The following is a 13134-nucleotide window of genomic DNA, read 5'->3' as shown; positions in this document are numbered from 1 at the left end:
TACGACGGTGGAGTATTGGCGCTTACTCCCTACTCTCTTCTTGTAATTTCTTCTTATCACATATTTTTCACTTTTTCAATTCCTTTTCACCACAGGTCAGACTCGCCACGGAGTGAACACACCTTTTCATGGTGGGCTACCCATTCAACCTAAACCTTAAGTATTAACAATAAATTGTGATAAATACAACAAAGAAATCATTGAATAGGGGAATAGCACTTTTCTAAATAAAAGTTTTTGGTTTTGAAATTTGTTCAAACTTCAAATTTTATCAGCTGACACGAAAACGGAACGTAAAATTTTGGTTATACAGAATTCTACTTTCGGTTTACGTTCGACAGACGTTTGGTAATTATTTGTATGTGTATTCATAAGCGAAAACAAAACAGCTGACAACCTGGCCTTTATTACTTGTTTTACATTACAAATTGAATAAAAAAAGTTGTCAAAACTTCTGAAAAAAATCAATCTACCCTCTCCTATTACATTTTGTTGATCAATTAGCTCAAGCGAACCCTTTTAATAATTCAAGTGATTATCGTAAAAAAGAATATTAATTTATTTTTATTATTTCATACAATGCCGGATATATATTAAAATTGAACGAAATCACATCTATTACAATTACCTTAAGACCAATATTTATTGAAAAACATCAAGCGATCTTGTCGAAATTAATTTTGTAAGAAATGCTATCAACATTACATTCCTTATAATTTTACAGTGAGTGCATTCAAATATACAATATGTCAAGTTAAATTATTTCCTTTTATGTTATTCCAAGAATCGAATACCATTAAGCGTTATACCATATAGCGTCACATTGCCTGGAAAATTTATATGTACATATGTCAATATTCTGAGACAACGGATATGAAATCACACTCTAGCGACAAATTCTGATAGTATTCGGAATGGCATTATATAACATGCAACTATGTAACATAAGAAAATTTTATTTAATTATTTTCTATAAGCTATTAATTTTATTTTACTATTAGCAAATATAAAACTAGTATAAAACACGTAAAAGCGTGCTAAGTTCGGCCGGGCCGAATCTTATAAACCCTCCATCATGGATCGTATTTGTCGAGCTTTTTCCACGGTATCTCTTTTTAGGCAAACGAAGGATAAAAGAAAAGAATTGCTATGTTATTGGAACAATATCAAGTTATGGTTCGTTTTGGACCACAATTGAATTGAATATTGGAAACCATAGTAGAAGTCATTGTGTAAAATTTCAGCCAAATCTAGTAAGAATTGCGCACTTTATGGGCTGAAGAAGTAAACTTGGGAGATCGGTTTATAGGGGAGCTACATTTGGCTATAAACGATGCGATTCATACCATATTCGACACGTATGTTAAAGGTCATGGAAGAAGCCGTTGTACAAAATTTCAGCCTAATCGGATAATACTTGGGCCCTTTAAAGGCTCAAGAAGTCAAGATCCCATATCGGTTTATATGGCAACTATATCAGGTTATGGACCGATTTCAACTATTCTTAGAACAGTTGTTGAAAGTCATAACAAAACACCTCATGCAAAATTTAAGCTAAATCGGATAATAATTGCGCAGTCTAGTGGCTCACGAAGTCAAGACCCCAGATCGGTTTATATGACAGCTATATCAGGTTATGGACCCATTTGAACCATTCTTAATACAGTTGTTGGAAGTCATAACAAAACACGTCATGCAAAATGTCAGCCAAATCGGATAGGAATTGCTCCCTGTGGAGGCTAAAGAAATCAAGACCCCAGATCGGGTCTTGATATGGACCGATTTGAACCATACATAGCCCATCTGTTTAAAGTCATAACAAAACACCTCATGAAAAATTTCAGCTAAATCGGATAATAATTGTGCCCTCAGACAAATCGGGTAATATTTGCGCCCTTTAGAGGTTCAAGAAGTCAAGATCCCAGATCGGTTTATATGGCAGCTATATCAGTTTATGGACCGATTTCATCTATTCTTAGCACAGTTGTTGAAAGTATTAACAAAACACCTCATGCAAAATTTCAGCCAAATCGGATAATAATTGCGCCCTCTAGCGGCTCAAGAGGTCAAGAGCCCAGATCGGTTTATATGGCAGCTATATCAAGTTATGGACCGATTTCAACCATACTCAGCACAGTTGTTGGAAGTCATAATAAAACATTTCATGCCTAGTTTCAAATCGGATAAGAATTGTGCCCTCTAGCGGCTCAAGAAGTCAACATCCCAGATCGGTTTGTATGGTAGCTATATCAAAACGTGGACCGATATAGCGCATTTACATTCCAACTAACCTACACTAATAAGAAGTATTTGTGCAAAATTCAAGCGGTTAGCTTTACTTCTTCAAAAGTTTATGTGCTTTCTACAGACAGACGGACAGACGGGCGGACAAACAGAATGACGAAATTAGTATACCCCCATTCTATGGCGGAAGGTATAAAAATTAAGAAAACTTTGAATCGACTCGAGTGTTGAAAAAAAAATTTTCCATTGACACTGATTTAAAAAATTAGAATTGATCTGCAGCATGTAATTGCTTCACATTTACGTGACTGCGAACGTTATATCAAAAAGTAAGGTCTATGGGAGAGAGCAAATAAAAACTTCAATTTTTCATTGGTTGCATTATATTGATGCCTTTTGAAATTCGTTTAATGATCACTTAGTCAATTGAGTTGCAAACAATAGAATATGGGACACATTCATTGAATCAATTGCAAAAATCAAAGAAAACACACGCACGTAACAAAATAAAACAGAATGCAAAAATGCAAAATGCGAAACCAAAACCATTACCAAGATTTACAAATATTATGATGCAACAACTCAATGAGTGCTAAACTACAAACACTTTGCCTAAATATGATGAATTTTGGGGATTACTTTTAACCAAAAAATCACGTTTCGCTATTTATAGATCTCAACTTTTTAAGAACTTACTGAAGCTTCTTGGAAGTGTACAAAACAATACTCAAAGAAATTTGCTAAAGTTTGCTAAAGCAAAAGATTTTGTCTACCAAAAATTGGGAAAGCATGCATGACGTCAGTTGTACTACAAAATCTGCTATAATATTGAACACACATTGCTGCGGACAAAACATAGTTGTTGCTGACAAAAAATAGTTTCTGCGATACCAAACAACCATGCGCAACCACACATAGAAACAAGTAAAAGCGTGCCAAGTTCGGCCGGGCCGAATCTTGTATACCCTCCACCATTGATCGCATTTGGAGAGTTCTTTCCCGGTATCTCTTTTTAGACAAACAAAGGATAATAAAAAGAATTGCTATGCTAATTGAATTGAGTGTTGGAGACCACACTAAAGGTCTGTGTTAAATTTCAGCGAAATCGAATAAGAATTGGGCCATTTAGGAACTCAAAAAGTAAAATAGGGAGATCGATTTATAGGGGAGCTGAATCAGGCTAAAGATTGATTCAGACCATATTTGACACGTATGTTGAATGTCATGGGAGAAGACGTTGTATAAAAATTCAGCCAAATCAGATAATAATTGCGCCCTCTAGAGGCTCAAGAAGTCAAGATCCCAGATAGGTTAATATGACAGCTATATCAAAACATGGACCAATATGGCCCATTTACAATCCCAACTGTCCTGCACAAGTAAGAAGTATTTGTGCAAAATTTCAAGCGGCTAGCTTTACTTACGGACGGACAGGCGGACGGATGGACAGGCAGATGGGCACGGCTAGATCGATTTAAAATGTCATGTCGGTCAAGAATATATATACTTTATGGGCTCTTAGACGAATATTTCGAGGAATTATGAACAGAATGACAAAATAAGTATACCCCTATCCTATGGGGGAGGATATAAAAATCAGTTTTTATTTACAAAACAAGTAAAAAGGTGTTAAGTTCGGCCGGGCCGAACTTTGTTTACCCACCACCTCGGGTATATATGTAACCATCTTTGGTCAAAATCCGGTGAAAAATTCGTACCTTATGCCCCATAGCAGCTATATCGAAATATCTTCCGATTTAGACCAAATACTAATAAGTATAAGTCATCGTTCAATTGTATAGAACAAAATAGTGGTCTTTTTAGTAGCTATATCTAAAAATAAACCGATCTGAACCACACGGATGTCGAAAAGCCTAACATAAGTCACTGTGTCAAATTTCAGTGAAATCGGTTTAAAAATGCTCCTTTTATGGGGCCAAGACTTTAAATCGAGATATTGGTCTATATGGCAGCTATATCCAAATCTGAGCCAAATTAAAGAAGAATGTTGAAGGGCCTAAAACAACTCACTGTCCCAAATTTTGGCGACATCGGACAATAAATGAACCTTTTACGGGCTCAAAACCTTAAAGCGAGAGATCGGTCTATATAGCAGCTATATTCAAATCTGGACCGATCTAGGCCAAATTGAAGAAGGATGTTGAAAGACATAATACAATCATTGTCCAAAATTTCGGCGACATCGGACAATAAATGCGCCTTTTATGGGCCCAAAACCTTAAATCGAGAGATCGGTCTATATGGCAGCTATATCCAAATCTAGGCCGATCTGTGCTACCAAATTTAAGCAAAATCGAATAATAAATGTGGCTTTTATTGACCTAAGACCCTAAATCGGCGGATCGGTCTATATGGGGGCTATATCAAGATATAGTCCAATTTAGCCCATCTGCGAACTTAACCTGCTTATGAAAAAGAAAAGAATCTGTGCCAAGTTTCAGCTCAATATCTCTATTTTGAAAGACAGTAGCGTGTAGCGATTTCAATAGACAGACGGAAGGACAGACGGACGGACATGGCTAGATCGTCTTAGATTTTTGCGCTGATCAAGAATATATATACTTTATAGGGTCGGAAATGGATATTTCGATGTATTGCAAACGGAATGACGAAATGAATATACCCGCATCCTTCGGTGGTGGGTTTAAAAAGAAAATCGGCCTGGCCGAATCTTATATTCGCTCCCCCATGCATCGCATTTGTCAAGTTCTTTGAACAAATATTCGTATGCAACTCAGGTGGTTAGTTATAGGTGATATATCCAGATATAAGCCGATTTGGAACATCTTGCCGTGATTTCAGGTTTAATTTGCTAACAACTGAATCAAATGGGAGATACATAAGTTTTTGGATGTTAAAAGTCGCAGCAAAGCACCATGGACAAAATGTATAATTATGGCACGCGATTGAGCTGAGGAAGTCAGAAAGGAAGATAGTGTTATGTGGAAGCTACATACACAAATGCGCCGTGAACCAACTGATGGTGGATGTTGAGCCAAATTTCATCCAAATCATATAATTATTGCACCCTCTAGCAGCTTAAGAAGTCAAATCGGATGATTGGTTTATATAAAACTATATTTAATCATGAAACGTTCTGGGTCATTTAGAAACCTAACCAACTTACACTAATAAAATGTATTTGTGCAAAATTGCAAGCGCCTAGCTTTACTCCTAAGGTAAGCATGATTTAGACCGGTAGACGGACGGACAAGCATCACTAGATCCAAAAGAAATTACATTGAAAGCAGGACCCCTGTGTACTGAAATCGGATACTAATGATACTAATATGTATACCATTTGTACCCTGAAGGGTTATATCGGGAAAACTGCCTGTATGAGGACCATACTAATAGTTGAACCTTTGTGTCCCATACTTGGCACTGATGTAAGAGCGCCTAATACCACATTGTAAACTTCGCAGTCGGATAGCCACCAGTAGTGTCCTAAGAGCAAACAGACGCGCAGACGGATGACAGATAGATATACGGATGAACAGATGAACCTAACTTGACCGCTTCATATTCAAAATTGTTTGCACAAAAATGTACCCATAGCATTAACAATGGCAATGCTCCATCAAGTTAATGCTTCCGCTTCGTCTATTATTTGTGTATACTTCAAAAGTCAAGTTTTCCCATATTTTGCAACTTAACAGAGGTGGCGTCTGCTAATATCTCAACCACCTGTAAAATTTTGGTTCAAATCACATACTTCATTCAACAAATACAACAATAAAGGAAAAGTCAATCATGGCTGAAAAAGTTGACTTGCATGTTTTGTCAATTTGAATTATTCAGCTTGTCATAGACAAAAATCGCTGAAGAGAATGTACATTTGCGAAGTTTAGATTTTTTTATCAATGGTGTGTAAAGGCAATGGGTAGATGGCTCCGAAGCAACATTTATCAATATATTTAAATATTGTTTGTGTATTTAATAAGCCATTCAACATAAACCTTATGTTTTAAAGGTTCATTGCAGCTATTTTTTTTATCAAACTACCATATTTAATGGATATGAAAATCTTGACGAATGTTTACAGTTACAGCCAACATGAGTCATGAATCGGCTTCTAAGACTTTCATAATCATAAAACTACCAGGCAAAAAATGTCTAGCGATTTAAGTTGTAATTCCAAAATGTATTGTAAACATTTCACAATAAAGCAATTTGAGATGTATTATTTGTAGCATTTAAAGTAAGTTCTGTACAATAGGGTGGGTCAAAACTTCTAAGATTTTGTCATAGATTAGATATTTGATAACAGCTTATTGAGTATTTTTTTACCCTTACAACTTGACCCACCCTAATACATTTGCCTCTTGTCATGGTTAAAGAGAAAGATGTGTGGATATGTACATTCATACATATGTTAAAAAAATAACACCGTGCCTGACCACGTGTTCAAATATTTCCAGAGCCCTTTATTCTTATCAATAAATGGTAATTTAATAGATATGTTTGTCTAGCATTTCGATGACTGATGTTTAGCTGTGTGCCCAACATTTTCGATCATCTACGTTTTTGTGTAGCGTAGTTAATTAATTGAATTAAAATCGATTTAAAAGCTTTGGCCTTCTTGCGTTAGTCTATTTATTGTTTTTCCTCCCAGTGGCAATACTCCTCCCGTCCAAAGCCCAGAACGCATTTTCGATCAAATCTTATATAAAGGGTGATTTTTTTGAGGTTAGGATTTTCATGCATTAGTATTTGACAGATCACGTGGGATTTCAGACATGGTGTCAAAGAGAAAGATGCTCAGTATGCTTTGACATTTCATCATGAATAGACTTACTAACGAGCAACGCTTGCAAATCATTGAATTTTATTACCAAAATCAGTGTTCGGTTCGAAATGTGTTCATTCACCGTAACGTTGCGTCCAACAGCATCTTTGAAAAAATACGGTCCAATGATTCCACCAGCGTACAAACCACACCAAACAGTGCATTTTTCGGGATGCATGGGCAGTTTTTGAACGGCTTCTGGTTGCTCTTCACTCCAAATGCGGCAATTTTGCTTATTTACGTAGCCATTCAACCAGAAATGAGCCTCATCGCTGAACAAAATTTGTCAAAATTTGAACACATTTCGAACCGAACACTGATTTTGGTAATAAAATTCAATGATTTGCAAGCGTTGCTCGTTAGTAAGTCTATTCATGATGAAATGTCAAAGCATACTGAGCATCTTTCTCTTTGACACCATGTCTGAAATCCCACGTGATCTGTCAAATACTAATGCATGAAAATCCTAACCTCAAAAAAATCACCCTTTATATATATATTTGTGCGCTCTACAAACTACAAAGTAACCTCTAAAAAGAAAATTTTAATTTAAGAATTCCGTGCTACTTACAAAATCTTTTATTGTTTTCAATACCGCTTCCCCTAAGTTGGTTCGTATCTAATATTGTGTCTCCACCTAAGTACCGGTATGTGTTGGACGCGAAAGTCGGGCAATGACAAAGGAAATGCTCCAATGTCTCATCATCTTCCCCGCATGCCCTACTCATGTTATCCCTTACCGCACCGATTTTACATAAGTGACCTCGTAGTCCTATGTGTCCCGTTATGATACCAATAGCTATACTGACCTCCTTCTTGCTTCCTTTCAGTAATAGCCTCGTCTTCTCACGATCTGGATCCCCCCATAGGATTTTCGCCATCCTACCGATCGTTTCGCCGTTCCACAATGTTGCATGCGCATTCGTCGCCCACTCCCTTAACTCGGACTGCGTCCACCCGAAAGGCTTCGGGTTAACCAAGTTTATTGACGGCAGTCCTCTGGCCTTCACCGCCAAATCGTCTGCCCTTTCATTTGCCTTTACTCCGTTATGGCCCGGAGAAGACGTTAATCTCCTTCTTACACTGCAAGACTGTTCGTGACCTTACCGTCCTGGTTGTTATTGCCCTTTTGGCAATTTTACTGTCGGTAAAGATGTTCAGACTCGACGTCCTCGCGTCAGCACCACACCACTTCAGACATTCCGTGATCGCCCGGATCTCCGCCTACAGGACCGTATTATGGTCCGGCAGTCTAAAACAGATCTCAGTCCCTGGGTTCTCAATGTAAACCCCCAGGCCCAATCTGTCCTCTAGCTTTGATCCATCCGTGTTACATGATCTTCAAGATAGCAATACTAGGGTTCCGTCAATCCAAGACTGTGCCGATGGCAGCAGTGCCTCTCACTGGACTTCAAGGTTCATCTCAGGTATTCGATTGGAAACCTCTCCACTTCCTTCCAGGTTTCCTTTCGTCGCCTCGATTATACCGCGATGGTATGAGCTGCTCCCATCCTCAATCCATTCTCCCATCGCCTTAAGTCTCATAGCCGTAGTGGCTGCCTCACACTTAATCTGTATGTCAATGGGTCGGATATCTAGAATAGTCTCCAGTGCCCTAGTGGGCGTAGTCCTCATCGCTCCGCCTATACCAAGACAACATATTCTTTGAACTTGTTGTATGGTCCTTATGTTGCACTATTTCTCCATAGCAGTCCACCAAACTACTGAGGCGTAAGTAAGTATTGGTCTAATCACGCTCCTGTAGAGCCAGTGGACTATCCTAGGATTCAGGCCCCATTTCAAGCCTACGGCCCGTCAATAGGCCTCGTCTCTAGGCCAAAAACCCTGCCTGTACCAAATTTGAAGACGATCGAATGGAAATTGCGGCCTGTAGTTTGTACACAAATTAACATGGACAAATAGACGGACAGACAGACAGGCGGACATAACTAAATCGAAACAGAAAGTGATTCTAAGTCGATCGGTATACTTATCAATGGGTCTAGTTCTTCGCCTTCTAAGCGTTGCAAACAAATGCACAAAGTTACAATACCCTGTACCACAGTAGTGGTGTAGGGTATATATACCTTTAATTGTTTATACTTTATTCTCGCATTGAACAAATTGGAGGTTTCTAAAAGAAAATCTTACCTGATTTATGTTCATTTAATGCCCGATACAGGTCCTTAGTATCCAAAGTCTTTTTGCGGCCCTTGAAGAATGTTGGCAATGTAAACCTATGGAAACAACAAATAATTGACGACATGTTTATCAACTCATAATAGATATGTTGGTGACTAATTTTCTAATGGTTATGAATGAATGGTTGTTATCTTACCAAAAACATAAACGGGCAATTATATTTGTATATTCATAGGGATTTTGTGGCAATTCATTGGTCTTCAGCGATTGCATTTTGAGGCGGTATAATGCAAATTAAGCCACCTGAAATTTAAAAGAAAATTAAATCTTAAAAAAATTTTATGATATTCTGTTGTTTATTTAAAAAAATTCGCATTCACGTGAGTTTGTAGTATATTTTTTCTAATATATGTATATTCAAGGAAATCATTGGAGCACCATGATCCACACGAAAATATAAACACCTCAAACTGAAGTATATATTTTTCAATGTTATTGTAATTAATTGTTATTTTCAGAAATTGCCATGAAAAGTTCAAACAAAACAAATATATTTTTCTATGAAATATACGATTCATTCCAAAAGTTGGCTAAACTTTCTTGTTCACTACCATCGCATTGCTCATAGCCACATGACTGCTGAGGCTCCCGGCTTTGTAGCTTATTATACCCTCCACCATAGGAAGGGGGTATACTAATTTCATTATTCTGCTTGTAGCATCTCCCCATAAAGCATATATATTTTTGATCATCATGACATTCTAAATCGATCTAGCCATGTCCGTCCGTCTGTCCGTCGAAAGCACGCTTACTTTTGAAGGAGTAAAACTAAGAAAGAATGCACAAATACTATTTATTAGTGTAGGTCGGTTGGGATTGTAAATGGGCCAAATCCATCCACGTTTTGATATAGCTGCCATATAAACCGATCTTGGGTCTTGACTTCTTAAGCCTCTAGAGGGCACAATTATCGTTCGATTTGACTGAAATTTTGCACACTGTGTTTTGGGATCACTTCCAACAACTGTGCTAAATATGGTTCAAATCGGATCATAAACTGATATAGCTGCTATATAAACCGATCTGGGGTCTTGACTTCTTCATCTTTTAAAGGGCGCAATTCTTATCCGATTTGGCTGTACTTTTGCTTGAGCTGTTTTGTTATGACTTTCAACAACTGTGCTTAGTATGGCGCAAATCGGTACAAAACCTGGGATAGCTCCCACATAAACCGATCTTGAGTCTTGAATTCTTGAGCCTCTAGAGGGCGCAAGAATCTTCCGATTTTGCTTCTTAAGCCCCTACAAGGCGCAATTCTTTTCCGAATGGACTGAAATATTACACAATGACATCTGCAATGTTCAGCATTCAATTCATTTATGGTCCGAATCAGACTATAACTTGATATAGCTCCACTAACATAGCAGTTCTTATTCATTATTCTTTGTTTGCCTTAAAAGAGATACCGCACAAAGAACTCGACATATGCGATCCATTGTGGAGGGTATATAAGATTCGGCCCGGCCGAACTTAGCACGCTCTTACTTCGTAATACTTATTCAACTTTGTCGAAAAAACAACTAAAGTAACATTCTAACAAAAATAACAGCAAGAATATGAACATCTTTATTTAACAATTTTCCTATTAAAGAGTATGCTACTGAACAATGAAAATAAAGGATAATCCAACCAATAATTTATCTGGGTGCACCGGTTACTCCACATGAGTTTGAGCAAAGAAGTACGGACTTTGTAAGGTTAGACAAATAAAGATATTTATGTTACGGTTGCGATAATTATTCCTCAAGCAGAGCAGAAAATGATGGGCGTTATGGAGTAATGATGTATGTGCCAATAGACGAACATTTTGGTAAGCACTCAATTACATCTTTAATCTTTGCATAAATGACAACAAATTTCAGATCTATTAAAGTCCATTGGTTTAACAATATATACAAGTAAAGCTTTTTTTTATTGTATTTAAAGGTTCACTCCCCTTATGTCACAAAAATTAAATTACTGATAATCTTGAAATGAAAATAACAATTCATTCATAAAAATAGCAACAATACTTCGATAAAAATGTCTTTACATTTTTATCACATTTTATGCTGCCGAAAAGCGGATGGAGAGTTGTCATATGATGGATGGTTAATAATTTGTTCTTTATTAATTCCTCGAGTTTATCGTAGCAACAGTCAATATGAATTGTTAGAAAATGTGATGAAATTTACTTAGAATGACAATTGCCATTGAGAGACTCTTTTTGTTTAAGGCATATGCATGCGGCTGGTATTTTACGCTTAATTTATTGACAATTGCCACCATTGTCCAACAATGGACACATTTTATAAATTAATTGAAGAATGTGAGAACGCATAAAGAATTTTAACTAAATGCAACCTCTTGAAATTGCACACAAAAGGACATAAGACAACTTTCAGTAACAGTTTCTTAGTCAGAAACATATCTACAGAATTTCCTAAAAATTAAAATCTTTTTTCTGCAAAACCACCAAAAATATGCCATGAAGATAAGAATCGTACAGTATTTGCACAACGTGATATGAGAACACAAGGCGCTTTTTACAAGCAATTTATGGAATGTTAATCGAGAAACCTCTTAAGTGATCTATGGTTGCAAGATAATGCAGCTCATCGATTATTGAAATGACCAAAATTAAAATTTCGAATTGTTAAATTGGGGTGGTTGTTTGTCGGTTCGGCCGGCCATCACGTATGCGACGAATGGCTCTACTTCTCTCCCTCATCCCTCGGGATGCTCAATAAGTTGACGATTCAGCAACTGGCTTCTGAGTTACAGTGCTTCCAAAAGTCATGTGGAGATCGCAAACCTTTCCTGTAGGAGTCCCTTACATTTCGGTCAGCTAAATCAGCAAACAAAATCTGCTAATTTAAGTTCAAAAATCTGCTGAAACCATTTATGTATTTAAAAATAGAGATATTGAGCCGAAACTTTGCACAGATCCTTTTTTTTAATAAGCAGGTTACGTTTGAAGATGGGCTATATCGGAGTATATCTTGATATAGCCTCCATATAGACCGATCCGCCGATTTATGGTTTTAGGCCTATAAAAACCACATTTATTATCCGATTTTGCTGAAATTCGAGACAGTGAGTTGTGTTAGGCCCTTCGACATCCTTCTTCACTTTGGCCCAGATCGGTTCAGATTTGGATATAGATGCCATATAGACCGATCTCTCGATTTAAGGCTTTGTGCCAATAATAGGCGCATTTATAGTGCGATGTCGCCGAAATGTGAGACAGTGAGTTGAGTTAGGCCCCTCGACATCTTTCTGCAATATGGCACAGATCGGTTCAGATTTGGATATAGCTGCCATATGACCGATCTCTCGATTTAAGGTCTTAGGCCCATAAAAAGCTCATTTATTGTCCGATTTCGCGAAATTTGGGACAGTGAGTTGTATTAGGCTCTTTGACAACTTTCTGCAACTTGGCCCAGATCGGTTCAAATTTGGATGCAGCTGCCATATAGACCGATCTCTCGATTTAAAATCTTGGCCCCACAAAAGGCACATTTATAATAATATAATTTCGCTGAAATTTGAAACAGTTAGGCTTTTCGACATTATGTTAGGCTTTTCGACATTCGTGTCGTATATGGTTCAGATCGGTCTATATTTGGATGTGGCTACCGAAAAGACCAATATTTTGTTCTACAAAATTAAACAATGACTTGTGATTATTAGATCACTCAATATCCGTGTAGAATTTGGTCCAAATCGGACCATATTTGTTGAAGCTCCTATGGGAGCATAAATTATTAATTTTTCTCTGGATTATGACGAAAGGTGGTTTACATATACACCCGAGGTGGTGGGAATCCAAAGTTCGGCCCGGCCGAACTTAACGTCTTTTTACTTGTTTGTTATTGCTCTACTAATGTGTATATGAC

The 13134-nt window shown here is 37.3% G+C and overlaps 1 protein-coding gene across 2 annotated transcripts in view; it reads right to left on the bottom strand.

Annotated features, from left to right (window-relative positions):
- LOC106081298 (probable multidrug resistance-associated protein lethal(2)03659) overlaps positions 1–13134 on the bottom strand; it is an 84433-nt gene that overhangs the window by 36402 nt on the left and 34897 nt on the right. For both annotated transcript variants that reach the window (XM_059364150.1, XM_059364149.1), the window contains 2 exons: positions 9393–9499; positions 9206–9291 (listed from right to left, as the gene is read on the bottom strand). In XM_059364150.1, coding sequence (XP_059220133.1) covers positions 9206–9291; positions 9393–9469 — 163 coding nt within the window. In that variant the 5' untranslated portion in view covers positions 9470–9499. The remainder of the gene's footprint in view (positions 1–9205; positions 9292–9392; positions 9500–13134) is intronic.

This window comes from Stomoxys calcitrans, chromosome 2 (genome assembly GCF_963082655.1).
Source record: "Stomoxys calcitrans chromosome 2, idStoCalc2.1, whole genome shotgun sequence".
Taxonomy (NCBI): domain Eukaryota; kingdom Metazoa; phylum Arthropoda; class Insecta; order Diptera; family Muscidae; genus Stomoxys; species Stomoxys calcitrans.
The sequence above is the reverse complement of the archived record's forward strand: the minus strand, read 5'-3'. Positions and strand labels throughout refer to the sequence as shown.